At 54.9% G+C, this 25652-nt stretch overlaps 1 protein-coding gene and 1 long non-coding RNA gene across 4 annotated transcripts in view; one reads left to right on the top strand and one right to left on the bottom strand.

Annotated features, from left to right (window-relative positions):
- Positions 1–25652, bottom strand: part of ITPR3 (inositol 1,4,5-trisphosphate receptor type 3) — a 67678-nt gene that overhangs the window by 26450 nt on the left and 15576 nt on the right. For 2 of the 3 annotated variants that reach the window (XM_040473222.1, XM_040473220.1), the window contains exons 2-17: positions 24593–24663; positions 12642–12763; positions 10679–10765; positions 9928–10086; positions 9638–9736; positions 9215–9298; positions 6741–6887; positions 6436–6531; positions 5788–5838; positions 5472–5614; positions 4354–4453; positions 4112–4272; positions 3348–3489; positions 1714–1875; positions 980–1152; positions 284–403 (exon numbers count right to left, since the gene is read on the bottom strand). In XM_040473222.1, the coding sequence (XP_040329156.1) occupies positions 284–403; positions 980–1152; positions 1714–1875; positions 3348–3489; positions 4112–4272; positions 4354–4453; positions 5472–5614; positions 5788–5838; positions 6436–6531; positions 6741–6887; positions 9215–9298; positions 9638–9736; positions 9928–10086; positions 10679–10765; positions 12642–12763; positions 24593–24663 (1917 nt within the window). The remainder of the gene's footprint in view (positions 1–283; positions 404–979; positions 1153–1713; positions 1876–3347; positions 3490–4111; positions 4273–4353; positions 4454–5471; positions 5615–5787; positions 5839–6435; positions 6532–6740; positions 6888–9214; positions 9299–9637; positions 9737–9927; positions 10087–10678; positions 10766–12641; positions 12764–24592; positions 24664–25652) is intronic. The other variant, XM_040473221.1, reaches the window with a different exon arrangement.
- LOC121029302 (uncharacterized) overlaps positions 23446–25652 on the top strand; it is a 3397-nt gene continuing 1190 nt past the window's right edge. The window contains exon 1 of the long non-coding RNA XR_005789668.1: positions 23446–23899. This is a non-coding gene — a long non-coding RNA (uncharacterized LOC121029302). The remainder of the gene's footprint in view (positions 23900–25652) is intronic.

Below are 25652 nucleotides of genomic sequence, written 5' to 3'. Positions count from 1 at the left end.
AGCATGCCCAGCCACACGGACCCCTCCTGGAGCTTGGCTGAGTGCCAGCTCAGACAACTTCCTCAGGCCACGCCCTTCTCAAGGACAAAGGATCCGGCTCATTCCCCTAGGCCTCCCTCCTCACGTAGCGCCAGCACAGGGCTGGGCACCCAGCAGGCAAGGGCACATGTCTGCAGACCGCGAGGGTGTCAGTTCTAGCCGACGGGGCCCAGGCTCCAAGGCGGCTGAGGAACAGGGCAAGGCGGAGCCCTGGATGTGGGCAGGAGGCAATGCAATGGCTCACTCGGTCTGGATGAGAATGTCACTGTTCTTGGGGTCCAGCACACATTTGCAGATGAGCTCTTGGGTGACAGGAATGGCGATGTGGTTGGACACACACAGGTCAGAGAGGTAGTCCAGGAACCTGGGGTGGTGACAGCAAGGAGGGCCAGGGGGCTCAGAGGCTGGTCCCTGGTGGGGATAAAGCCCAACGTCCTCCTTCCCCCGCGGACGGCACCGGCTCCCTAAAACCGGTTTTACTGCTTCTGCTCCTACCCCAAAGCTTGGGGTATGGGCACGATGGACTCCCAGCTGCCCAAGGAGAGACAGTCATGGGCATCACCCTGATCACCCTGGGCAGGGGGGAGAGGGTAGCTGGGGGTCCAAGGGGTCAGGGTAAAGGAGGCACAAGGACAGGAGTGATATTCAAAATATTTAACAACTGGTTCAATACGGGCACCGACTTTGTCACCAGAGAAGGGTCTTGGGCCTTCTGCTAAATCAAGCATTGACCCTCTTCTTGTTAGATTGGGCCAAATTTGGGAGGGGTCCCAGAGAGGGGCAGCAGAGGCCAGGGTCTCAGAGAGGTGGCAATTTGCCAATGGAGGCAATAGTTTTTCACTATTTGTAATGAGCAGCTGCAGTAGACTCTGTGCCCCCGGAGGACTGGCAAGGAGAAGGGCATAGGTGCAGTGAGAGGGTGGGGGGTGGGCGGGCTCACCTGGGCTCCCTGTTCTTCCGTACGAGGCTGACGAAGGTCTCCACCTCAGTCTTGGTGATGTGCTTCTCCAGGAGCTTGCGGTTGTTGTGCAGAAGGGCAGTGATGGTGTCTTCTGCCAGGATGTCATAGCCGATCTGGGACTGCATCATCCCGAACTGCTTGGCGATGTGCTCCTGGGGAACAGACGGGCTGAGTCGTGGGGAGCCCGGCTCTGCTCCAGCACCCCACCCTAGCCCTGGAGACAGGGGTCCCTCCCACAGGCGGGGGACCCCGACCCTAGCAAGGTGGCAGTCTAGGAGAGGAAACTGGCACCGGGCAGAAGAGTAGGTTTACGTAATCTAGTTCTTCAGCTCCCAGCCTGACTCCCTACCAGAGTGAAGCCTCCACAGGGGAGGAAATTATCGGGCAGGACCGGCTACATAATTTGTGGGGCCCTGTGCAAAAACGAAATAGCAGGACCCTTCTTCAAAATTTGAGAATTTCAAGATGGCAACCGCAGAGCATTAAAGCCAGCTCGAGGTCCTTCTCTGCACACCCATGAAGCTGGCCGGGTTGCCTGGTTCCCTACGGTATCCCCGGGGCCTAAAACGGTGCCTGTCATGCAGCGTGTGCGTGCCTCAGAAAATATTTGCTGAACAAACAAAAGCAGGAGTGAGCAAGAGAGCAAGCCAGTGAGCAGGTGCATGGGGAGACCCCCGGGGCCAGGAAGGCTCAGGCCAGGGCGAGCAGCGCACCTGGTTCTTACGGTAATCTTCCTGGGAATGCCGCAGCACCCGGTAGCAGAGGCGGAACATGTGCTGGTAGGGGACATTCTTCTGGTCTGACAGCTCCTCCAGCCGCACCAGGGGGCCCTCACCCCCCTTGTCACGGAAAGGGGCCTTCAGAATGCCAAAGATCTGGAAGGGCAGAGAGAATGAGAAGGGATCCCCCTATACCTGCCTGCAACCCTCAATATCCCAGAAACCCTCAGCCCCAAACTCACTCTGCCCCAAAGCCACACCACCATGAACCCCAAAGCTGATTTTAAGCTGGACTGAGACCTCCAAGCCCCCGTCAACGGCCCCTCTTCCAGCTCTCACCCCCTTCTCCTGGCCAGGATTCCAATGCTGGCCTAAGCCCACCCATCCCCACATGACTAGTCCCAGCTCAGATCCTGGACCAGGCTCAGCATCTGGGGGAAGAGCTCAGGGCTGCCACAGCTCAGGGGTCTGAGGTTAAGAGAAAAGGCAGGTCAGGCCGGTGTGGCCAGAGGTCTCCACCTCTGGTCTCAGTAATGTGCTTCTCCAGGAGCTTGTGGTTATTGTGGAGGGCGGACACAGCCTGCCTCATCAAAACAATGTTAATGTAATTTAAAAGTTTTTAAAGGCAGGGATTGGGTGAGGGTTCTGTTCTAGAACAGAAACCAAAGAAATGCAACCATATGGAATGAGAAAACCTTCATTGGATCCTGCTTCAAAAGAAACAACAACAAAAAAAAAAACCTTTAAAAGAACATTTTGGGTGAAAAGTAGGGAAACTTGCTATGGTTTGGGCACTATTACCAATTTTCTTAGGTGTGATGTATTGTGTTTATCCCAGGAGATGCACACTGAAAAACTTAGGGGTGAGGTGCACCCTGTTTGGAAACGCATGGGTGGAGGGACAGATGTATAGATGCATGGTTACATAAAGCCAAACCGGCAAAATGGTAACAAGTGCATTCAGGCAGTGGTTGTAGTGTTCACTGTGCTATTCTTTCAGTACTTTCTCATATTTGAACATTTTCACAATAAAAATTTAGAAAGAATATTTAAAGTAATCTCCACACCCAATACGGGGCTCGAACCCACAACCCCGAGATCAAGAGTCGTGTGCTCCACTGGGTAAGTCGGGTGCCCCAGAGAAAAAAATATTTTTAAAGCACAAGTTCTGGGGGCACCTGGCTGGCTCAATCAGTAGAGCATGGGACTCTTGATCTCGGGGTCATGAGTTCAAGCCCCATGTTGGGCATGGAGCCTACTTAAAAAAAAAAAAAAAGCACAAGTTCTAGACCCAACATCCTGAGTTCAAATCCTGGCCCTGCTGCTTCCTAGCTGCAAACTCTCGGTCAAGTTACTCCACCCTCTATGCCTCAGTCTCCTCACGGGTAACATGGGGATAATAGTACTACCTCCCCCAGGTGGAGAAGATCAACTGAGCCAAGGGCACTGGTACGCAGTCAGTGCTCAATAAATACTCATTTTGGAAAAAGGGGTGACGAGAAGCTGCAGACACAGAAGGTCCACTGCAGATGGGAATGGCTCCTGTCCTGGACACCCGGCCCAGTCCCCAAGGCCACTGCAGGTCCCAGACGGGGTCCGCCCCATTCCCCACGCCTGTGCACAGGCACCTGTTTGAGGATGTTCTGCTCGCGCATCAGCTTCTGCCGTTCCCGGTTGGGCTTGGTGACCATGATGTCCAGCACATTCTGCCCATTGTTGGGCACATCGCTGACGAAGAACACCAGGTCCTCCAGCAGCTGGATGACAAACCTTCACAAAGGGACGCCAGGGATGACAAGCGTGAGGCACCGACCCTGGGAAACACCCCTGGGACACACCCGTCACATGCCCTTCATGGGCAACCAGCCCTGCCTGAAATACACTCTCATCGAGTCACCCGCCCACCCTGCTGGCCAAAGCACAGAGCCCATCATCAGCCTTCAACTTCTCTCCCCAGTTTCACAGCTCTCAAAATGGCTCTCAAAACACACTCCTCGCCCCACCCGCCCTGGATTCCAAAGTGCCCCCAAGACAAAGAATCTCATTACACTTCAGTCTGGAAAGGAACAACTGGGCACAAGGCAGGGTGTTTGATGTGAAGGGCTCCGCATTTCTGCCCTGGCCCCACCACTGATTAGCTGTGTGACCATGGACAAGTCTCTTAACCTCTCTGAGCCTCAACCCATCATCAGGGTTAGTTCTGGCAGTACACAAGCAGTGAGGCAAGGGCCCGGGTCCACCAGGGCCTGCAGAAACCAGTCCCCACCTCTGTCTCCCCCACCCCAGCCACGCCTGCCCGGCTTCTGCTTTGTGACTCCTTCGTCCATGAAAAGCAGACCCTTGGAGGACAAGGCCTCTCAGGAGACCTCGATGACCCCGCCCTGCAGCCCACCTGCGGTCATTCTGGCTGATGAAACCCTCGCTGAGTTTCTCCACGGCACTGGCCAGCATGGAGCTGGCATCGTTGGCAAAGTCCAGGTCCCGGATCTCAGACACCGGAACTGACACGATGGCAAAGGCTTCCTTGTCCTCCTTGGTGGGGCAGGTGCCCAGCTGCAGGGACAGGGGTCAGCAGGGCACCCAGGGACGAGCTAAGGCCCCAGCCCCAGCCCCGCAGCCCTGGGCGCCTCGCACCATGAGCCGAATGGGCCGCTCTTCCTCAATGTCGATGGGTACGTTGGTGCTCTGGATCCACGTGTTGGTGCAGAGGTGCCGCAGCCGGACATAGGAGTTCCTACAGGCGGGGCCAGGGTCAGGGCTCAGGGATGGGGCCTCGGATCGCGTCCCGGCTGTCTGCTCTACCCCCGATGCTCCACATCTCCACCTGACTCCACACCCACGGGGCAGGGAACTGCTCCCCTCCAGGCGAGGAGCCCAAGCCAGAGAAGAGTGACCAGCAAACAGCCCCCAGGCCCCCTGCTGCCCTTACCGAGGCCCATGTGCCTCACCCGCACTCCCCAAAACCGGCTTGTTTGTAAACTTGGAACCAAGACTCATTTGGACAAATGGAACCACTTAGACTATTTATCCCACTTAGTGTCAAGACGCATGTGTTTCATAGCGGAAACGCTCTTGTCTCTGATTGTCTCTGATTGTGAAATATCATTACCTTTCTGAAATGAAAAACAATCTGAATCTCAAAATGCACCTGGCCCCAAGAGTTTCAGCTAAGGGATCGTGGGGGCCTGTAGCAACTCAATTACTTCTCCCATGAGTCCTGTTGATGGGTAGACTTGATATTCCCACTTCACATATCAAGAAATCAGGGCAAAGTGATGGAGTAAGCAGCCTGAGGTCAGACAGCTAATAAACACTAAAGCCTGATGGACACCTGGGAAGTTGCTTGATGTTATGGCCCAGAATCTCAGGGTTGGGGGAAGAACTTAAAGATTGGGGAGCCCCGGCCCCACCCAGTGCGCCCTGGACAAATTCGTGCAGCCTGAGCTTGAGTAGGCAGACCAACGGGGGCAGGTGGCTGATAAAGATCCCTGGAGAGAAGGCATTTTGATAAAGCAACTTGCATGAGGCAGCACCCACACGCACAGAGCCCAGGGCCAGGCACACAGCAAGCATTCATTGGTGGTTAGCTGCCTACAGCTCTCAGAGCTCCATCCCCAGAGGGACGGGACATGCAGGTCCTGAGGCCAAAGGACCTCAGGAAGACAGAGGAGTGTGGGATTCAGGGAGCTCAGAGACAGGATGGCCCAGCCTGGAGACTCCCATCAGCCCCCAGGCACATGGCACCTACTCACCTGGGCACAAAGGAGTCAGTTTTCTGCAAGGTGGTGGGGTCCAGCTCAAAGAGGGAGGCAATGTCGTTGCCATGGGGCACAGCCACCAAGCGGTACTTGATCTTCTCCCCAGCGTTCCGGCGACCTGCACGACCCTGAGCACGCTGGGGTAAGGACCCCCACTCAGGCAGAGGCCCCTCCCTCCTCTCAGGCACCCTGAAACCACCTGGGGTTCCACCTGAGAGGCCTTCTCCCTCCAGCTCACCTCCCAGGGTTTCACGGCCACCCTCCCGTGGTCCCTCTTCCCCCGGCCCCAGAGCCCTACTTTGGTCCTCACCATTCCTGCCGCCTTGGACTCACAGGTATCGCCTTTGTAACTGGGGTTCTCCTGGACAGAGACACGAGATGGGGAAGGCTATTGGACACTGAGCTATGCTCACATGACCCCAAAACAAGGTTTACCCCAAAATAGCCCTCACCCTCCCAGGGGCACCCACCACAGCACTTAAACCCAAGTCACTTGTGAAGAAGCCACCAATGAGAGCCCCCAGGCCTTGCCCTTCATTCCCTTCTCTGTGGACACCCACAGATGAAAACACACACACACACACACACACACACACACAAATGCTCCAACATAACCAGCCTGCATATTCTGGACAGACATGAATGTGGAATGTAAGTTATACAAGGGCTGGGGATTTGGCTCACCGTTGTATCCCCAGGGCCTAGACTAGCTCCTGGCACATAGCAAAGGCACAGTAATACTCATTAGTATACTCGTATATACTCATATAATACTCAATTATATACATTCATGCACTTACTTGATAGTATTTGTTAAATGCAAGAGTGCAGATAAACCAGTGTCCACAGTCACGTGTGTCTGTGTGTGCAGACGTGCAACAGGCACACACGCTCACACGTGCCCACACGCACACACACCCTGAGCCCCCAGGATGCCCCCCTTTCCCTCCCCACTCACCTCGGCAGCCAAGTAGTTGCCCGTGGCCAGGTGCTTGAAGCGATACAGGCCATTCCAGTGACCGGCTCCTCCACGGCAGGGGTCATGGTGGACCACCTGAGGGGTGCAGGGGTGAGGCAGGAAGGAGGACTGGCCAGGGAGGGGTGACCCTGGGGAGGCCTGGAGGAGTTTACTCTGGACGCCTGGAGAGCTCTGGGTGAGTGGCACCTGGACACCCCACCCCCACCCCAGCTCTACCCTCCAGGGGGACGGGGGAAGAAGGGGGGAGCCCAGGGCTGGGTCCTGGTTAAGACACAAGCTCTGACCTCCACTTCCCAGAGGGCATTGGAGCTGGTGGCCGAGGTGGCGGACTGGCGCAGCGTGGTGCGCAGGAACACCTGCAGCTTGCCCTTATACTCGTCACACGTCAGGAACTTCTCCTGCTCCGCATGGAACAGCCGCACCACGTCTCCCTGTAGGTGTGGGTCACGGGCTCAGGACGGCCAGCCCCACCTGCGTCAGATGCAGGAGCAGCTGGCCGGGCCCCCGTGGCTCCTCCCAGAGCCAGCAAGCAGAGGGTGAGATGTGTACTGGGTCCCACCAGCGGGTGGCCTGGGCCAGGGGCTGGCCCCTCAGCCGGGCGCTCTGCCCAGATCCCAAATCCAGGATGTCCAGATGACTGGGGCGGGACAGGCTCTTATCCAGATCCTTCCCCAGCTTCCTATGTCAAACCCACCCTTGACTGTCTCCTTCCCGGATTTACATCTCTAGAAACCCCACCTGACCTCAAAAGGCCAATCTCGAGTCACCCCCTCAATGAAGGCAGGAGGGATGTCACCTTCTGGGGCCCTTCTAGGCTCATGGCTGCACCTCCCTAGGGCCTTTCTGCCCGAACATGGGTAGTTCTTGCCCATTTCTTCTGCTCCCACAGGAACTAGAACAGCTGGCTTATTCGTCTCTGAAGCTTTGGACACAGACACCAACTTTGGGTCCTGGCTCTGCTTCACAAGCTGTGTGACCTTGGATAAGTTCCCTAACATCTCCGAGCCTCAGTTTCCTCTCGTGTACAACGGGGCTACTATGACCTCCTTGCAGAGATTGCAAGGATTATAATTTGTATAATGGAGTCACGCTGCGCGCTTAGCACGGGCCAGCCTCTGCGTGCCCACCTCACGTGGACTTTCTCACCTCCTCCTCACACTGACTCCCTGGGTACATACATCGCTATCCCCACCCTACAGGTGGAGAGGCTCAGGCACAGAGAAGGTAAGCGTCCTGCCGAGGGTCACAGAGCTAGTGACAAATGGGACATGAATCCGTGCTGCAGCTCCAGAGCCCTTATCTTTCCACCACACTTCCTCCGGCAGCGAACCTACAACCAGCGGGTCGTCTATTACCGTCTAGTAATATTATATCTATTACTCCAACCACCAGTTGCGACCACTAACAACAGCATCATCTGGCTTCCCTACTACTGCGCTGGACACAAAGTTCTCAGTTAACACCTGTGGAGTGAACACACGAGTGAGTAACTAGACACAGATTATGTCAGTTGCTTTGGCAGAATCTTGTGACCCTTGTATCCATGAGGCGCAGGGTTGAGAACAAAAAAAAGGGGTGGACTTTGCACACTCAGATCTCACTTCCAGGTTGCCTGGCACTAACATCAAAGCCATGACAGATTCACCGAAACCAGTCCAGGCAGCACCACGGGGTTCGACCTGATGATGGTGCTTCATTTTCTCAGTGCCACACAGATTGGGGGCTGGAATGTGTAATCGGAGAAGGCTTCTGGGAGAAGGTGGCACACAGGCTGAGGCTTGACTGATATGTGGATGACGCGCAGGCTTCAGGGAGAGACAGAAAGGCATTTGAACAGAGCGTGGGTGAACTGGAAAGAGCCTGGGAGACGGGAGAGGGAGAGTGATAGGCTGAGGCAGCCTGAGGGGGGCAGGAAAGTCTGATAGAGCAGCCTGGCTGGGAACGGAGGGTCAAGGGAGCCACTGTAGGCTTCTATGCAGGGGAAGATGCAGGGAACACAGGGCAGCCTCCTTAGGGGGCTGCTCTCGGGCCTGTCCCCTGTCCCTTTAACAGATATCATGGTCAGATGCCTGCCAACTCCCCTAGCTGAGGAGCCCCACCCTCTTTGCTACCCCCATATCTGCCCCTCCCAACTGCCCCTCCACATAGAACCCACACCCCAGTAGGCTGGTTCCATCCCCTGAAGCCCCACTTGAACCTCTGGATGCCTGGTTTTCAGGGCTTGTCTAATGGTGTCTCCAGCCCTCTTTCCCCCTTGCTCTGGTCCCTCCCTAAGTTGTTGCCGCAGTGTTTCCCAGCAGTACTGTGTGCCCTCCAAGCCTGTCTGGAATCGGGGCACAGGCCCTGACTCAGCAGCCTCAGGCCGTTGCCCAAGAGGGCATAGGGCAAAGGGCAGTGCACCTGGCTTGGATCCATGGAGCAGGCGTGGGGGAGGAAACAGAGTGCTCAAAGGATCTGGCTCTCCAAGATGAGGGAATGGGGACCCCTATCCACTGACACACTCTTAGCAAGAGGAAAATTCGAGGCTCGCAAGGATCCAGAAAAGATGGAGACTGAGGCTGGGAGGCTAGAAACAAAAGATGGGGTGGGGTGGTCTGGTGGGTGGTGGCGGGGGGGGGGGGGGGGGACGGAGGGGAGGGCCTGACAGAGAGCAGGGCTGGGTAAGGGTAGGTGAGGGAAAGCAGAAAGGGGGACCTTCAGGGCCGGTCTGGGCAGCCGGCAGGCAGGTGGCAGTGGGCAGTGGGCTCCCAGTCCTTACCCCTTTCAACACCTCCTCCAGGTGGTCTCGGAACTGCATGAACAGGTTGATCTTCCAGCTGGTGTTGCAGTTCACAGAGTTGACCTGGGGAAGGGCAGAGAGAACCCTGATGCCAGGTGGACCGCCAGCGGTTGGAGAGTGGGGCATGAGAGGCCCGGTGAGGGGGTGGGGGGAGGACCAGCCCAGCTCCCATCAGAGCACAGAGAGGAGGTGTCTTCTCGAAGCCAGGGCCCCCAGGCCCCAGCCAACTGCCCTGGGGCTGCCAGCCTGTGGGGCAAAGAATGGGGCAGACATAGAGATCCAGCTCACCCAGCTGGCCAGGTGGGAGTGGAGGAAAAGACCATGGTGGGGAGGGGCCCTTCTGTGCCCTCAAGGATGTTCAGACGCCCTTCCACTGCGGGCTGGCCCCACCACCTCACTCACCTCCTTGCAGCCAGCGTTGTCACTAAGCTCATAATTGCTGGCATGCAGAGGCTGCCCGGCGTTGACAGGATTCAGGATCACCTTGTCCCCCACCACCACCTATGGGGACAGGCGGAACAGGGTGAAGGTGGGAAGGGCCAGGCCTCCAGGCCTCTCCCTGGTCTCAGTCTGCCCCTCTGAGAAACGGGCACGACCTCATCCAGTCCCCACATCAAAGACCCTGTCGAAGCCCCTCTGGTGCTGCGGCCCGCACCTCCCACCAGGCCCCTCCAGCCGGGCCCTGTCCTTACATTGTCCCCGTTGCTCCGCAGCTTCCAGAAGGGCTGGATGAAGAGCCAGGAGCCCTCGTTGCCTGTTGCATCCAGTGTCACCCGCATGGCATTCTTCTCCAGCAGGGCTGGCAGCCGCTTGTTCACTGTCAAGTACTTGTTGCTCTTCATGTGCAGGAGCTGGGGGCAGGCAGGGTGCAAGTGAGGTCACCGGGCCCCAGGGGGCCAGCCCATCGAGGACGGGGACTCTGGGCGGCCCACTGGACCTTGGTCACAGCTGGACACACATACAGTGTCAGATACACAGACATAAACACACGAATTGAGACACGTGCAGTCACTCACGCACACATGAGTGTGTGACACACACACATACACACACACACACTGTCAGGAGCCTAGGTGAACACAAAAACAGCTAGCATTTCTGAATCCTTCCCATGTATTCATTCCCGTAACCTTCCAACTACCAAAAGGGAAGTAATATCATTGGCCTGATTTTGCAGATGGGGAAACAAAGGCACCGGGAAGTTAAGTAACTTGCCCGCGGTCACAGAGCCAAGATTTGAACTCAGACCATAAGGCTCCAGCGGCCGGTGACCACTGTGCTGGAAACACACCCACGGACACAGCTACTCAGGCCACACAGAAACAGGCACACCCAGAAGCAGATATGCAGTCACAGGGACACGCCCCAGAGGGCATGTCAGCTGGCACCCCTCTCCCCAACGCCAGCCCAGCCTCTTCAGGGGGGGATGCAGGTGGGTCTCACCTGGATGACACTGCCATACTTCACGACGTCCCCGTGCACCTTCTTGTTCTCCGTGTCATTCTGCTTCTGCTCCATCTGGGCTGCGTGCTGCACAGACACACGCAGAGGTGGAACGCAGGCTCGGAAGCCGGCTCCTGGAGGGCCACATCCCCCCCCACCCGCGGGGGGGGGGGCGCGGGCGGGGGGGCGGGGGCGGGACCCAGGGGGGGCCCCCCCCCCAGAGGCCATCTAGCCCATTCCCTCCGCAGGTGATGAGGGACTGAGACTCAGAATGCAGAGGGGCAGCCTGAGGTCAGACAGCCTGCAGCCCAGGGACCCGAACCCCGATCCCCTGCCCCCTCACCCCATCTGGAGGAGGCATGCCAGCAGGCCCTTGAACTCCCTGTGCCGTCTGACACTGCCAGCAGACAACCTAAGCTGTGCCTCACTACCCCCAACTCAGCCGATTCCTGATGCCCCCATCACGGGACCCCTCCCCCAGCCCAAAAACCTGACAGACGCGCCTGGTGCTACTTCCTCCGCCTCCTTCCCATCCCCCTCCACCCCACTCCTCTATGATCCTCCCTCCCAAAACTGTGTGTGCTCCTAGCCACTGTCTTCACTGGTGGCCCAGATCCAACTCTGACAGATCCAACGCCAAGGGCCTTGAGGGTTTGGCTGGTTTCCCATTAAGGACACGTTTTTAGGCACTTCTGTCACATTAGACTGGAGGCTGCTTAAGGATAGGCACTGTCTCCTCCATCAGATTGGGGGGGGTCCTAGAGACAGGGCTCTGTCTCCTCCATCAGACTGGCACTCCCTGAAAGCACTGGCCCTTCTACCCGGTTCTTCTCCTCAGTCCCTTCAGCCAGGCCTCACCATGGAGGCTGGGGCAAGGGTGGCTGTTAGGGAAACTGGCCGTGTACCACATGATTTCCCATAAACCCACAGTGTGACTACACATGTGTGTGTGTGTCTGTGTACATGTAAATGCCCGACACCCAGGCCAGATCCCCGGTTCAGCTTTGGCGTGTGTCGCAGCAGCAAGGAAGCCTGTGACAGCCCCCAGCCCAGGAAGAAAGATGGGTTATCTGTAACAGACCTCAGGCAGCCCCCCCTCAGCCCCCTCTTTCCAGCCCAGTTCATAGCTATTTTACACCCCCCATTTTACACCCACCTCCTCAAGGAAGGGGACACAGGGAAGCAAGGTCTATGGGACAGGGGCTGGGACACCAGACCTGAGGGAGGGTCTCAGAAACAGAGTGCCAAGCTGCTGACCACAGCCAAAACCTCGTACTCTCTTTTTCATGGGGACTGGGCCCTGAGGTCTGTCCAGAGGGGACTGCTAGGATGTCAACTGAGCCACTGCCCCCAAGAGGTCCATGAGCAACCACCAGGCCTCTGCACTGTGCACTGTCCCTGTGTCCAACAAACCCAAGGTGAGTCAGAGATCTGAGGGCCGTTCAGGCCCTACTTCAAACTCACAGGATGAAAGCACGGACTGCCCAGCCCCCTCTAATGGTCCCAGACCCAGCTCTATAAAATGAGGAAGGAGGTTAAGACTGGTTTTCAAATCAGGTTCCCTGGAGCCACTGTCGCCAGGGGCTACTGGTAACTCCAGGTACAGTTGTACAGGTTGTTCACTGCACTATGGCGTCCAGCTGAAGGGCTGGGTGGAAGCTGAAATCCAGTCCACCTTTCACTTACTGAGCCATGTGCCCAGGGCATCAGGGCTATGCCAGCCTGGGGGAAGGAGCACCTTCTTCTAACTGGCACAAAGGGTCATATAGACAAGTGGATCACTGGGAAGGCACTCTACTTCCTCTCTCTTACCTCATTCACACCCACACATACCAATCTCTTGCATCCTGGGGTTTCCCACTCAGCCACAGGGCCCCTCTTGGCTCTGATGGGCAGTGGCCCCCGTGTGTGCACCCGGATTCCTGAGGCACATACACAGGTGCATGCCTGTGCGCATACACACCTGTAACTTTTGTAGCAGCACCACGTCAGCGATCTTCTCCTTGTCCTGCTTCGTCTGTTTGGCCTTCCAGTACTGCTTCTGGGCCGAGTAGCGGTTCATGGGACACACCTTGAAGAGGCAGTCTGTGGTGGGGCAGGCCAAGGGAGGGAGATCAGTTCATGGAGGGCTCAGCCTACAGCCCCACCCCCCAAATTCCACCTCCACTCTCCCCATCCTCCTGCCCCACTGGGATGGAGAGGTAGTGGTAAGAAGGACCCAGAAGAAGTTGGGGCAGGTGTGAAAGCAGGATCCCAGCTGGGAGGCAGACGCAGGCCCTCTTCCCCACGGGAGATTTATCAGAGGCTCTCAGGCCCGCACCCCATGCCCTGTCTGTGCCAGCTTTTGTGGACATCGGTGGCTGACAGTTCATACCTGCATCCTCCTCTGGCCCACTGCCATCTTGCCCACAGATGCCTGGGAAGTTGCATCCCTCTCCCTCCCCACCCCCAGGAGCAGCTGGCACAGACACAGGATAGTCTGGCCTCTGGAGATGACTGTCCGCAGTGCTGGTCACTCCCCAGCTCCCTGTACGATCCGGCTGACGCTTCTGTTTGGCCTGAAACCACATCCTTGCTTGGCTCTTCCCTTGCCCTGAGTCAGTGAGGTCTCCCCTGAGACCCCTCTTCAATAATTCTTCCTGTCATAGGCTCTGCTTCCAGGGAACTTGACCTAAAACCTGCCTAATCAAAATTCCAGAAACAGGTTCATTTTTACTCTTTTTCTTTTGGAAAGCAGATGAAACACTTATGATTTTCATAAGCCCCCACTCCAGAGAGGGCATCAGATTTTTCTATTTATCAAAAGGAAGCATGAGTTGAAAAATCCTATTCTAAAGTGTGGTGGGAGGGGATCGGGGATTCTGGGTCATGGTGACGTGCTGGCCCAGGCGGATGGACCCACCTGACAACAGCACAGGCTGTCCTGTGAGGCAGTGGGTGCCCCATCACAGGAGGGAACCACACCCTGGACAAGGCTCTGGGCTTATGGTCTCTAAGACCCCTCTCACGCTGCAGTACTGGGCCTCTCCAGCTGCATGGAGCCCAGGACAGGGATGGCTGTGCTGGAGAGCCCCTCAAAGCCCTCTCATCTACCCTCCAAAGGAAGGCTAGGTGCCTGCTCTGGTCAAACTGGTCATCCAGCCCCCGGCAACTAAAAGCAAAACTGGATTTTCTATCTAGCCCACGAGCAGGCAGAGGGCCCCTGGTGCCATCAGGAAGACCAACCGAGTGAGTCAAAGACAGAGGGAAGGAAAAAATGGCAATTCTATTCGTAGATGGATCCGCCAAGGCCTGCCCTGCCTAGCCCACCTTGGCACCACCAGCATGAGGGGGCATCACTTCTAGAAATAAGCGCTCAGTTTGTCGGAGAGAGTATGTCTTTACAAGGATCTGCTTAGCCCTCCAGAAGAAGCTCATGTGTCACCGCCTCCCAGAAGTCCTCCTGCTTCGTCAGGCTGGGTTGGAGCTCCCAGGGCTCCCCAGGTCCCCCGGTTACCACATCGATCGCACTGCCTTGTTAGAGGCCACTGGTGCCCAAGAGAAGTCAGAGAAGTGGAGCATACCAGGAATTGTTTTGGAAAATGGGAGGGTGGTTGTCCTGATAGAGGTAACAGCTGGCATTTAGTGGGCAGGACAGGGACGCTGGACACCTGCACCATAAAGACTGTCCGGCATGACTCCTGCCGAGAGTGTCCTGCCACACGCGTGCAGGTGGACAGCTGAGGGCAGCACTCTGGGCCCAGAGTGGCCCACAGAAACACAAAGTACTTGTTGCACAGTTTTTAGCAAACACTGAATTTTTCAGGAATGCGACTCGTTTCGAAACTGAGGGAATTTGTGTTGTTCTTTGTGTTGCTCAAACTTGACCAGGAGCTTTTTGCTGTTTCAGAGAATGCATCACGCTCATAGCCGTGCCAGATGCCTGCGTTTGTGGCTGCCGTCTTCATGATTCACAGGCAAGCTCTGACTGCTTCCTTGGGTCTTCTAGTTGTGCCCAACATCGACTTCTAAAACATATACTACTATATTATAAATTGTTTTCCTTTTATGTCTCTTTTTTATCACGCTTAAGGCATTAGACTGGCCTCGCGCCCTCCCCCCAGCTCCAAGCTCAGTCAGATCCGGGCCCTGGACCCCCCCCCATTTTATGTTACATAAATATAGACATTCATAGATTGTATTATTTTTGAATTCCACTTAATAATATTAAAGGGGGTTCTGGGGGCGCCTGGGTGGCGCAGTCGGTTAAGCGTCTGACTTCAGCCAGGTCATGTTCTCGCGGTCCGGGAGTTCGAGCCCCGCGTCAGGCTCTGGGCTGATGGCTCAGAGCCTGGAGCCTGTTTCCGATTCTGTGTCTCCCTCTCTCTCTGCTCCTCCCCCGTTCATGCTCTGTCTCTGTCTGTCGCAAAAATAAAACGTTGAAAAAAAAAATTTTTTTTTTAAATAAAAAATAAAAAATAAATAAAAAATAAAAAAAAATAAAGGGGGTTCTGGATCTGACAGGCTCATCTGCAGGCTGGCAGGGCCACGTGTCCTTCCCCGTGTCTCCAGCACCGGGTCAGGTCTCAGAGAATATCTGCCAGGTGAACACAGGAATCTAGAAATGAGTCCCTCACGTGGATGAGGTGGGGCCTGAATCTATAGCCTAGAAGGGAGGAAAGGGATGGGGCACTCAAGTGGAGGGAAGGGCAAGACAGTGCCGGAGGAGGAGGTGAAGTGACAGCAGCCAGTCACACTTGGGGTCGGGCAAACTGAGACAGGAGGGCCAGGGCCAGGAATCTGAGTGAGCCTGGAGCCCACAGGTCTTGGCGGTCATGAGCTCCCTGGTCTCCCCACCACCCCCTCCCACTCCCAATCCAGAACAGAGAACAGAAGGAAAGACAGATGCTGCCCTGGGTCGCCCTACAGCAGAGGGGCTCAAGCCTTTCTGAACTGACTCGCCTACGAAATACATTCTTGGATCACCACTTTGTGAAACCACATGGGGACTTCTGTCCTTGGTAATAGGGGCAGGCTGTGACAGGGCAGGGCTGAGAACCGTCATTATCATGTCTTTTGGACCAACCCAACTAGAAAACAACTAAAGCAACCAGGTTTTTCAAATGGATATTATTTTAAGACTTCTTTCAAAAAAAATTTTTTTAACGTTTATTTATTTTTGGGACAGAGAGAGACAGAGCATGAACGGGGGAGGGGCAGAGAGAGAGGGAGACACAGAATCGGAAACAGGCTCCAGGCTCCGAGCCATCAGCCCAGAGCCCGACCTGGGGGCGCCTGGGTGGCGCAGTCGGTTGAGCGTCCGACTTCAGCCAGGTCACGATCTTGCGGTCCGTGAGTTCGAGCCCCGCGTCGGGCTCTGGGCTGATGGCTCGGAGCCTGGAGCCTGTTTCCGATTCTGTGTCTCCCTCTCTCTCTGCCCCTCCCCCGTTCATGCTCTGTCTCTCTCTGTCCCAAAAATAAATAAACGTTGAAAAAAAGACTTCTTAAAGAACTGAAAAAACAGTGAAGAATTATTTGGCCCGAACAGAAGATCAAAGGGAAGTTCAGAGATACAGAAACACCCAAGCTACTTTTGCCCTGAGGATATTTGCTGATTCCAGAAAACACAGGCTTTTATTTGGATGACTCCATCAGGTGACAGGGACAGAAATCCAAGCCCAGGCCCATGGAAGGTGGGAGTCTAACAGGCGACCCTCCACTCAGGAAGCTAAGACCCCAAAGGGCTACACCCCAGGTGAAAAGAGCTCCTTCCAGCAATGAGAGCCCTGTTGGAATCCCTTGGATGGTGCAAGAAACCCAAAATTCGTGCCTGGCTTTAGGCGGTCTTGGATGGGTGGAGCCCCAGGAGTCCAGTAACAGGATATGCACACCCTCTCTGGAGGAAGGTAACTTCCTCCTGGTTCACAACGACTCATACCAAATCTTTCAATTTTTTTAAGCGTTTATTTATTTTCAAGAGAAAGAGAAACAGAGCGCACATGGGGGAGGGGCAGAGAGAGAGAGGGACACACAGAATCCAAAGCAGGCTCCAGGCTCTGAGCTGCCAGCACAGAGCCTGACATGGGGCTCAAACCAGAGCCGAAGTTGGATGCTCAACCGACTGAGCCACCGAGGCACTCCGTACCAAATTTTTCAAATGCAATATCCAGTGTACAGTGAAAAACAACCAGGAACTCTTGGGAACTAGATGTGATGAGAGAGAACCAACCCACAAAACAGACAGTAGAAACAGATGTTGAAGAGACTTCAAACACAGGCATCCGTAGAACAGTTACACCTACCCTGCCTAAATCCACAAAAGCCTAAGGGATCCTTAGAAGGGGAAACTGTACAAAGTAACACCACAGGCTGAGAAAGAACCAGATAGAATCTCTAGAAATAAAAAAGCTTCAACAACCACACTTAAAACTCACTTAAGTATTTAACAGGGGAACAGGAGCTTAGGCAGGGCCGAAGGAAGAATTAATGAGACATTAACAACTCTTACTACCATGCATTCTAAGACGCATTCGAATTCAATTCTATCCAATTCTTTAAAGGATGGTTGAGTCCCATTGAAGGGACTTCACAGCCCACTACTGAGTCAGAGCCCATGGCTGAATGAAGCACACTGCCCTGGAGCATCCCAGGAGTGGGAGGAAGCCAGCACTGATCCCTCCCTGCTCCCAACTCTTTCATCTCTGTCTTGGAAACTGACTACCTAGAACTTGTCAAATGTGCCTTTTTCTCTCACACAGATGGTCCCTTAGAGCCTTGCCTGTAATACACGTCAGAAGATGCTTGTTGAATGAATAAATGACTTGAGTCCTCTAAAATATTTGTGGCCCACCTCTCTGCACACCTCCATGCTTTTACAATGCTGTGCTTTCTTGCCCAGAGGCAGCCCTGTCAGAACCCCAGAAGAGGCCAGAACGCTTCTTCTCACCAAACCACAGGGCAGAAGGGCAGTGAGGAGGAAGAGTGGGATGGGAGCGGGGAGTCCAGGCTCACACGGGAGCTGCAGCCTCAAAGGCCAAGAGATAAGTCTGGGTCCGGGCAGGTTTCCAACAGTAAGGGCTGCGTGTGCTGGGGGACACATGCTCGCGGCAGAGGGGGCACCACTGCCTGTGAGGCTGCAGACAAGAGGATGTTCACCTAGTAAACAAAGTCAAGTGACCTTCCCTGAAACTAAGGTATGTAACACTCCAAAAGCCACTGCCACTGGAGGAGCTTAAAAAATACAAACTCCTTTGGGGCGCCTGGGTGGCTCAGTCAGTTAGGCATCTGACTCCGGGTTTGGGCTCAGGTCATGATCTCGCGGTCTGTGAGTTCGAGCCCTGCGTCAGACTCTGCGCTGCCAGGGTGGAGCCTGCTTGGGATTCTCTCTCTCCCTCTCTCTGCCCCTCCCCTGCCCATACTCTCTCTCTCTCTCTCTCTCTCTCTCTCTCTCTCAAAATAGTAAACATTAAAACAAATTTTTTTAAATACAAACTCCCAGGTCCCCTGTAGATTCAGCAGGTTGGGGCGAGGCCTGGGGATATGCATTTGTAAAGGCACGCCAACCCCAAATAGTCCTCCTGTTCCCACCAGGTTGAAAAGCACCAGTGCAGACAACTCGAGATGCAAACACAGCACAGGGAATAAAGTTCTACAGTCACAATAACATCTAAGCCCCGTGTAAATCACGTAAACATCTGCTTTTAATTATTGTCAACGTTTAGACTCAACCTGTCGAACAAAACACGGAAGACTCCATGGGTGTGTACAGAAGAGAAGGCAAGGTCATTCAGCCTTGATGTAAAACTGAAAGTGAGCCTGGCAGAGGAGGGAGGGGGCGGGGGTCAGCGCTGGGGTTGCTGGTGGCCGAGAAATGAAGGCGGAACCATGATCATCAGGTTTATGAAGGTGACAGTGGAGAATCGCGACAGGCTGCCCTCAGGAGGATAGGGCAGAGGAAGTGGACGAGCGGCCCAGGGGAGCTAAACTCTCCTAGAATAAGCAGAACATTGAAAGACCTGGGAGCGACAGGGGAAACATCGAAGAGTTCAAAGGGACTGCCTTCCGAAGTGGCTGAGGAGGCATAACGTGGTACAACCCAGTGGGGGCAGCTGGCAGACTCGATCAGCAGCCCAGATGCCCTTGCCCCCGACTCAGCAGCCTCGCCACTGGTCCAGCCTTCCAAGAGCACACCTGCGTTTGCACAAAATGACAAGGGACAGGGGTCTTCGCTGCAGCACTGGCGGGAAAGCTGGAGATTAGGGATAGCCCAAGTGTCCATCGGAGGGGATTGGTTAAATACTTCCCAACAGAGCCGCATAATGGAATGCTCTGCAGGTGTAAGAGACAGAGGTCAGAACTTCGGACACACGCTACACGCCACATGTGCATAAACCATGAGGCCATTATGCTAAGTGAAAGAAGCCAGTCACAAAAGGGCAAATACTGGGCAATTCCGCTCATGTGGGTACTTCAAACAGTCAAATTTACAGAGTTGGAAAGCAGCACGGTGTGGGGGGGGGGGTGGCGGTGGAGAACGGCTGGTGGTGGTGATTATTTAACAGGTTAGACTTTCAGTTTTCTGGGAAGAAAAGAGTTCTGAGGCCGGAAGGTGGTGATGGATGCATAACAGTGAGAATGTGCTTAATGACACTTAACTGTACACTTAAAAATGGCTAAAGATGGGGAACTTTATGCTATGGATCTTTACCACGATGTAAAAATAAATACTTTTTTTAACGTTTAAAACTATGTAAGTAGGGGCGCCTGGGTGGCTCAGTCGGTTAAGCGTCCGACTTCGGCTCAGGTCATGATCTCACGGTCCGTGAGTTCAAGCCCCGCGTCAGGCTCTGTGCTGACAGCTCAGAGCCTGGAGCCGGTTTCAGATTCTGTGTCTCCCTCTCTCTGACCCTTCCCCGTTCATGCTCTGTCTCTCTCTGTCTCAAAAAAATAAATAAACGTTAAAAAAATGTATGTAAGTAGTAGAAACACTATTTTCACACAGTTGTCGAGGATACAGAACAAAAATGAGTTGGTTTTTGTTTTGTTTGTTTGTTTCTTTTGAGAGTGTGTGTGTGGCACGTGTGCACACGCGTGCACACACACGCACACACACGCAAGCACAAGTGGGGGAGGAGCAGAGAGAGCATGAGAAAGAATCTTCAGCAGACTCTACATCTAGCTCGGAGCCCGACACAGGGCTCGATCTCACAGCCCTGGGATCATGAACGATCTGAGCCGAAATCAAAATTCAGACACTCAACCGAGTCACCCAGGCACCCAAAAATGAGTTTCTAAGTGAAACAAAAAAACAGAGACATTTCAAGGTTTCTATATACTAATATGAAAAGGTCCCCAGTAGGATCCATAGTAAGATTTGTAAAGTAAAAACAAAAAAACAGAATAGTGTATACAGAATGCTACTTTTATGTAAGAAAAGGGGGGAAATCCGAGGAGTGTATATGTTTGTATTTGACAAAGGAACCCTGGAGGATGCATAAGGAGCTCAGGAAAGTGATCCCCTGAAGGGACCACACTAGAGGAGCGAAGCAGGGGGAGAAGGCGGGTGGGAGTAGACTCTCTATGCCTATTTGTACAATGTTTTGATGTTTTCATATATGAATAATTTCCTAGTCTGTTTTTCTATACCGTTGCCCCCAGAAAAGGGGGCAGAAGGTGAGTGAGGGTGAGGTGGGGGGGCAATGTTGCTTTCATCTTGAACCTGGAGCCTGTATTCGCATTACTTTTATAAAATGGGGGGGAGGGAATAAGAACAAAATTTTAAGTGGCCAATAAACATATGAAAAGATGCTCCATCTCATTGGTAGTCAGAGGAACGCAAATTAAAACCGTAGTGAAATGCCATTTCACACCCAGCAGGCTGGAAGAAATTTAGTGGCACAGAACCAAGTGCAGCGAGGTGGGGGGGGGTGGAAGCAAGGGGGGACGCACCCCTAGTCCGGCGGGGGGGGGGGGGGGGAGCATGCACAGCCCTGCAGGAAGGCTCAGAAGAGCTCCCTTGCACCAGGTGTCCCCCACCTCGGGACACACCCAAGACACTGCTGCACATGAGCCCCAGGAGACGGGTATGGCAGTGCCCGCCGCAGCATGGCCGGCAGCTGCCAAAAGCCGGAAATGAGCTAAATGTCTATCAACAGGAGAACCGATAAGTGGATTGCAGTTTATTCACCCGATGGAATATTACATAGCAATTAACCAGATGAACTAAAGCCAAATGTGTCAACATGGAGAAACCTCAAAAACCATGCTGAATTAAAAATGTGCGGAAAGATTTTAATACACGGGGTTATAAAAATGGGAAATCGTACCCTGTATGGTTCATGAATACAGCCCTACGTATTAATAGCAAAAGTATAAAAACAGGCTCCTGAATGGTACACACCAATTTCTGATGAGTGTTTGCCTCTGGAGAGAGAGGGAGGGGAAAGGGATCAGGGGAAAAACCCAAAGGGCTTCAGCTACAGGCATAAGATGCTTTAAAAATGACAAGGTCTGAAATAAACGTGGCAAGAAGGATCTGATAGAGCTCTCTTGACTTTTGTGTAGAGTTGAAATATGTCTTAATAATAACAAAAATAACAATAAACTGGGCTTGGAAGGTGGGACAGGGAGAGCAGAGGCATAGCCTTGGGGGAGGTGGGGGGCCCCCAGCCATATAAGCACGGGGAGGTCACTTCATCAGCCTCTCCCCTGCATGGGCTCCCCCCAGTCTGGGTGGGTAAGTGGGTAAGTGGCCACTACATACATTCCTGGGGTTGCCATAGCTAGGTATGTGGGCTCTGAGCTTCCCTAAGGTAGACTGGGAGACAAGAGCTCCCCAAGCCCTGTACCGGGTCTCCCCGTGCCCCCAAGTGGAAATGGAGATAGAAAAAGGGCTCACAGGAGAGAACTGCTCAGACCCCAGGCCCAGTCAGCAGTGTGAGACTCAGAGCAGCCATAACCCCAAGACCCCTACGGCAAAGCAAAGGTCAGGGAGGGTGGGCTGGCATGGGGTGCCCTACACATTGGGGCACCAGCAACCTGGGCCTTCCAGGGCCCTGCAGAGTCTGGAAAGAATTCCCAGAACGTGTTAGGGCTTGGAATGGCCTCAGAAGATGGCTAGAGCTGAAACCACAAACTGGAAGCCTATGAGGGACTGGTGGAGGCTGGTCGGGAGCTTCACTGGGCTTTGCCAGCCCGGCCTGGAGGCCTCCAGGGTCAGCATGTGAGGATAACCAAGCTTTTGGGGGAGAGAGGGAGAAACCAGAGTTCCCAGCAACGGTTGGGCCCACCCAGGATGCTGTGACTGCACTTGTGGGGCCTCAGGAAGCGGCCATCTCTGATGACATCTAGCCAACTTCTAACATGCCTGCCATGGCCCCCACACCCTTGCTGGGGACCTCCTTCCAGTGCCTTACAGGGTGTTTACAGGAGGGATGTGGAACAATGAGAACTAGGACTCCCAGGTTTGAGGCCAAGCTATGCTTTCCTCTTCTCTGGGCGTTAGTCTCAAAACTGAAGTCGTGGGAGGCCATGTCTCTTGTCCAAGTTCTCACACTCCCAACTACCTGCCAGCTATGGGGTGCACAGAGACCTGGTTCTGTCTCAGAGGTCGGCTCTTCTCAGGTTCAAATGGGGCCACAGGGAGCTCAGAGGGGCCTCTGCCTGCCTCATCAAGACACCCCGGGCCAGGACCTGGGGCAGAGAGGGCACGGAAGAAGCTGGAGGCTGAGTCCCCCCTTCCCCCTCTCTGAGCTGGCTGGGCGCAGTGAGGCCACAGGGACCACAGGGCAACCCCCAGATCTTGGGGAGGGCCCCACTCACAGGCTTTGGGAAAACGGAGAGGAAAAGAAAGGAGGGAGTAGTGGGTTTTTTTGTTGCCAAAAATTGGCCCCAGACTCTGTCCACTGAACTCTAGAGCAAATCTTCCTCGGCCACACCCACCTGCCTGCCACCACCTGTCACACCACAAAGCTGACTGTGCACACCTTCCCTCTTTGTTCCAGTGCCCTCCCTGCCCTGGCACAGCCCACCCTGGGGACCCTCACCCTTACTAACTTCCTCCCAAGAATTTACCTAAATCCCCCAGCTAGAGTAGAAATCCGCCCCTCCATGAGCCGCTCCAAAGCTCTCCTACTTCTGGCTCCAGGAAAGGCCCAGGCTCCATCACTACCCACTCTCAACCTTCAGGACCGAGGGGCAGGCATGGTCAGAGCTGGGCCTCCAAGCAGGGGGCCCGCACCAGCACCCTGAAACCCCCAAAGCCCAGGCTCAATGCTTTCGAGGTTGGGTTCAACCTAGGGACTTTGGACGGGTCACAGCAACAGGAGCAGCCAGGCCTGAGAGAGGCAGCAGGGGCGGGAGGAAGCCTGAGGAGGGGCTGATGCCTGCATTTATTCCTCAGATGTGTACCAGGCACGCGCTATGTGGCAGACGCTGCAGCCAGAACAGAGAACAAAACAACCAGAGATCCCTGCCCTGGCGGAGCTGACATTCTAGCTCCACAGACGATAAACACATAACTAGAATGCGTGGGGCATCAGATTCACACTGTAGAGAAAAGGAAAGCAGGGAAGGGAGATGAGGGGTGCAATTTGATACTGGGTGGTCAACGAATGCCCCACCAAGGATATGAGACCTGAAGCACAAGCCAGGTGAATATGCGGAGTAAGAACCTTCCAAGCAGAGGAACAGCAAGTACAAAGGTGGGGGGGGGGGGGAGCTTGGCTGATAAATATGAGGAACAGCGGGGAGGCGGTGTGGCTGGAGGGAATGAGAGGGGGGCAAGGGGTGGGGGATGAGGTGAGAGAGGCAGCGGGGCCAGACTCCGCAGAGCAGAGTCTACGGTGGTGAGGAATGTCCAGTGCCAGAGGCAGTTCCCACATACCAGGGCACTTCCTGGCCTAAGACCCCCAGACTCAGCCCCCACTCAGAGGCCCCCAGTACAAGCAGAAGCACGACAACAGGTGTGGGGCCCTTCTTCCAGCTGGGAGGGTCCCCCTCCATCTCCTCCACCCTTCAATGGATGGGCAAGGCCCGGGCAGACAGACGGTCAAGGATGCCTCAGGATTATCTTAAACCCCGCTCGCCTCCCAGCATCCCCCTCGAGCACAATCCCAGCTAATCTCTCCCCAGAGGAGCAGCCACGTGGGCAGACCAGGCGGCAGCAGCCCGGCGTGTTCCTACCTGCTCCCACCCTGCCCACCACACCCAGGATCTGTCTGATTGTCGGTCTCAGCCTCACAGGTAATCACAACAATAACACTTTACCCTGGCTGGGCACCGTGACAGCAGGGTGTCATTTCATTCTCTCAGCGCCCTTGGGCCTTGTGGGGCGGGGCTGAGGAGCCCACTGACCACAGAGGACACAGAGGCCCCGAGAGCAAAGGCCCTTGCCAAGGTCACTCAGCAGAGCGAGGTCTGGGTTCCACAAGCTCCCCTCGGGCGGGAGTCCTCCACAAGGCCCGGGCCTGGGGACACCGCCAGGGTCAGGAGCGGGGACCCAGAGATCACTGGCTCCAATCCCCTCACCACGAGGATAAGGAGACTGCGGCACCCAGAAGGGCTCTCACCCTGGGCCTCCTAAAGCCCGGGGAAATTCTCTTCCCCTCCCCTGCTCCCTCAGAAAATGCCCAGTCATGCAAACAAAGAAGGCCTTGTGGCCGGTGGGGAGTTCGGGGGAGAACGGCTCCCAGCCAGATGCGGGTGTGCCCCTGAGAAGCGGGGTGTGGCCCCCCGGAAATGAAGGCAGAAGCTGTCTGGGCCGAGGTAGCAGCAGCACAGCCTGATGGGGGTTCCGCAGAGAGTGGTAGGAGGGCTGCAGGGCAGCTCCTGGCCTAACCCGGCCCGTTGGGGCTGGATGGAGTTGAGTGAGTTCTGTCCCAGGGCCAAGACTCAGCAGCCTGGGAGGGAGGCTGGCGGCGAGAGCGGAGGTCTTACCTCGGAACTTCTTAGGGGGGTTGTCCAGGTCCCCTGCCGCGGGCTCCACCACACAGCGGTCATCCACCAACCTGAGGGACAAGGCAGCTCCATCAGCGGGACAGAAGAGACCATCTCCCCAGGCGTGCCTCCCTCAGGGCAGGGGATTCCAGGGCACTGGGGAGACCTCCAAAAAAACCTCTCCATCGCTGTCAACCGCCCCCCCCCCCCACCATCAAGTCTTTCCCTTTCCTGGCACCGCTGTTAAAAGGCAAGGTCTTTTGGGGTGGGGATGGGGAGACCCCAGAAGAAGCACAGAGACACATCCAGCTCCCTGACCCTCCCACCCCCCACCCCTCACTTCACGGGGCTGGAGCTGTCTTGTAGGGGGTCTGCCTCCAGTCTGGGCTGTTGCACACTGCAGATATAAATCCTATGAAAGCCCTGAGTGAGACACTGCTGCCCAGACCTAAGGGACAGTGGGCAGTGTAGGAAGGCAAGGGAAAAGGACCAAGAGAGACACAAAGTCAGAGAAACTCAGAGAGGGAGGAAGTGAGAGACAGAGAGAGCAGAGCAGAAAAGATAGAGTCAGAAAAATAAGCAGGATACAAACAGAGACAGAGAGAGCCTAGAGACAGATGGACAAATGGACAAATGGGAAAAGCTTATGAGACACCAAACTAGGAGGACCATCCTTTGGTCTCAAAGACAGGACAATGAACCTTGCACCTTCTCAACCTCAGTCAGGCCCCATTCCATACCCTCCCTTTTGGCCTATCCTGGGGCCTAAAATCTCTTAAGCCACAGCTGTGATTAATCCTGAATCTCTGGAGGACATCCATCCACCCACTTACTCATCCATCCATCTACCCACCCACTCATCTATCCATCTACCCATCCATCCAACTACCCACTTATCCATCCATCCATCCATCCACCCATCCATCCAACTACCCAATTATACATCCATCCATCCATCCATCCATCCATCCAACCATCCATCTACCCACCCACTCATCTATCCATCTACCCATCCATCCAACTACCCACTAATACATACATCCATCCATCCACCCACCCG

This window comes from Herpailurus yagouaroundi, unplaced genomic scaffold, assembly GCF_014898765.1.
Source record: "Herpailurus yagouaroundi ecotype Mexico unplaced genomic scaffold, PumYag 139, whole genome shotgun sequence".
Taxonomy (NCBI): Eukaryota; Metazoa; Chordata; class Mammalia; order Carnivora; family Felidae; genus Herpailurus; species Herpailurus yagouaroundi.
The sequence above is the reverse complement of the archived record's forward strand: the minus strand, read 5'-3'. Positions and strand labels throughout refer to the sequence as shown.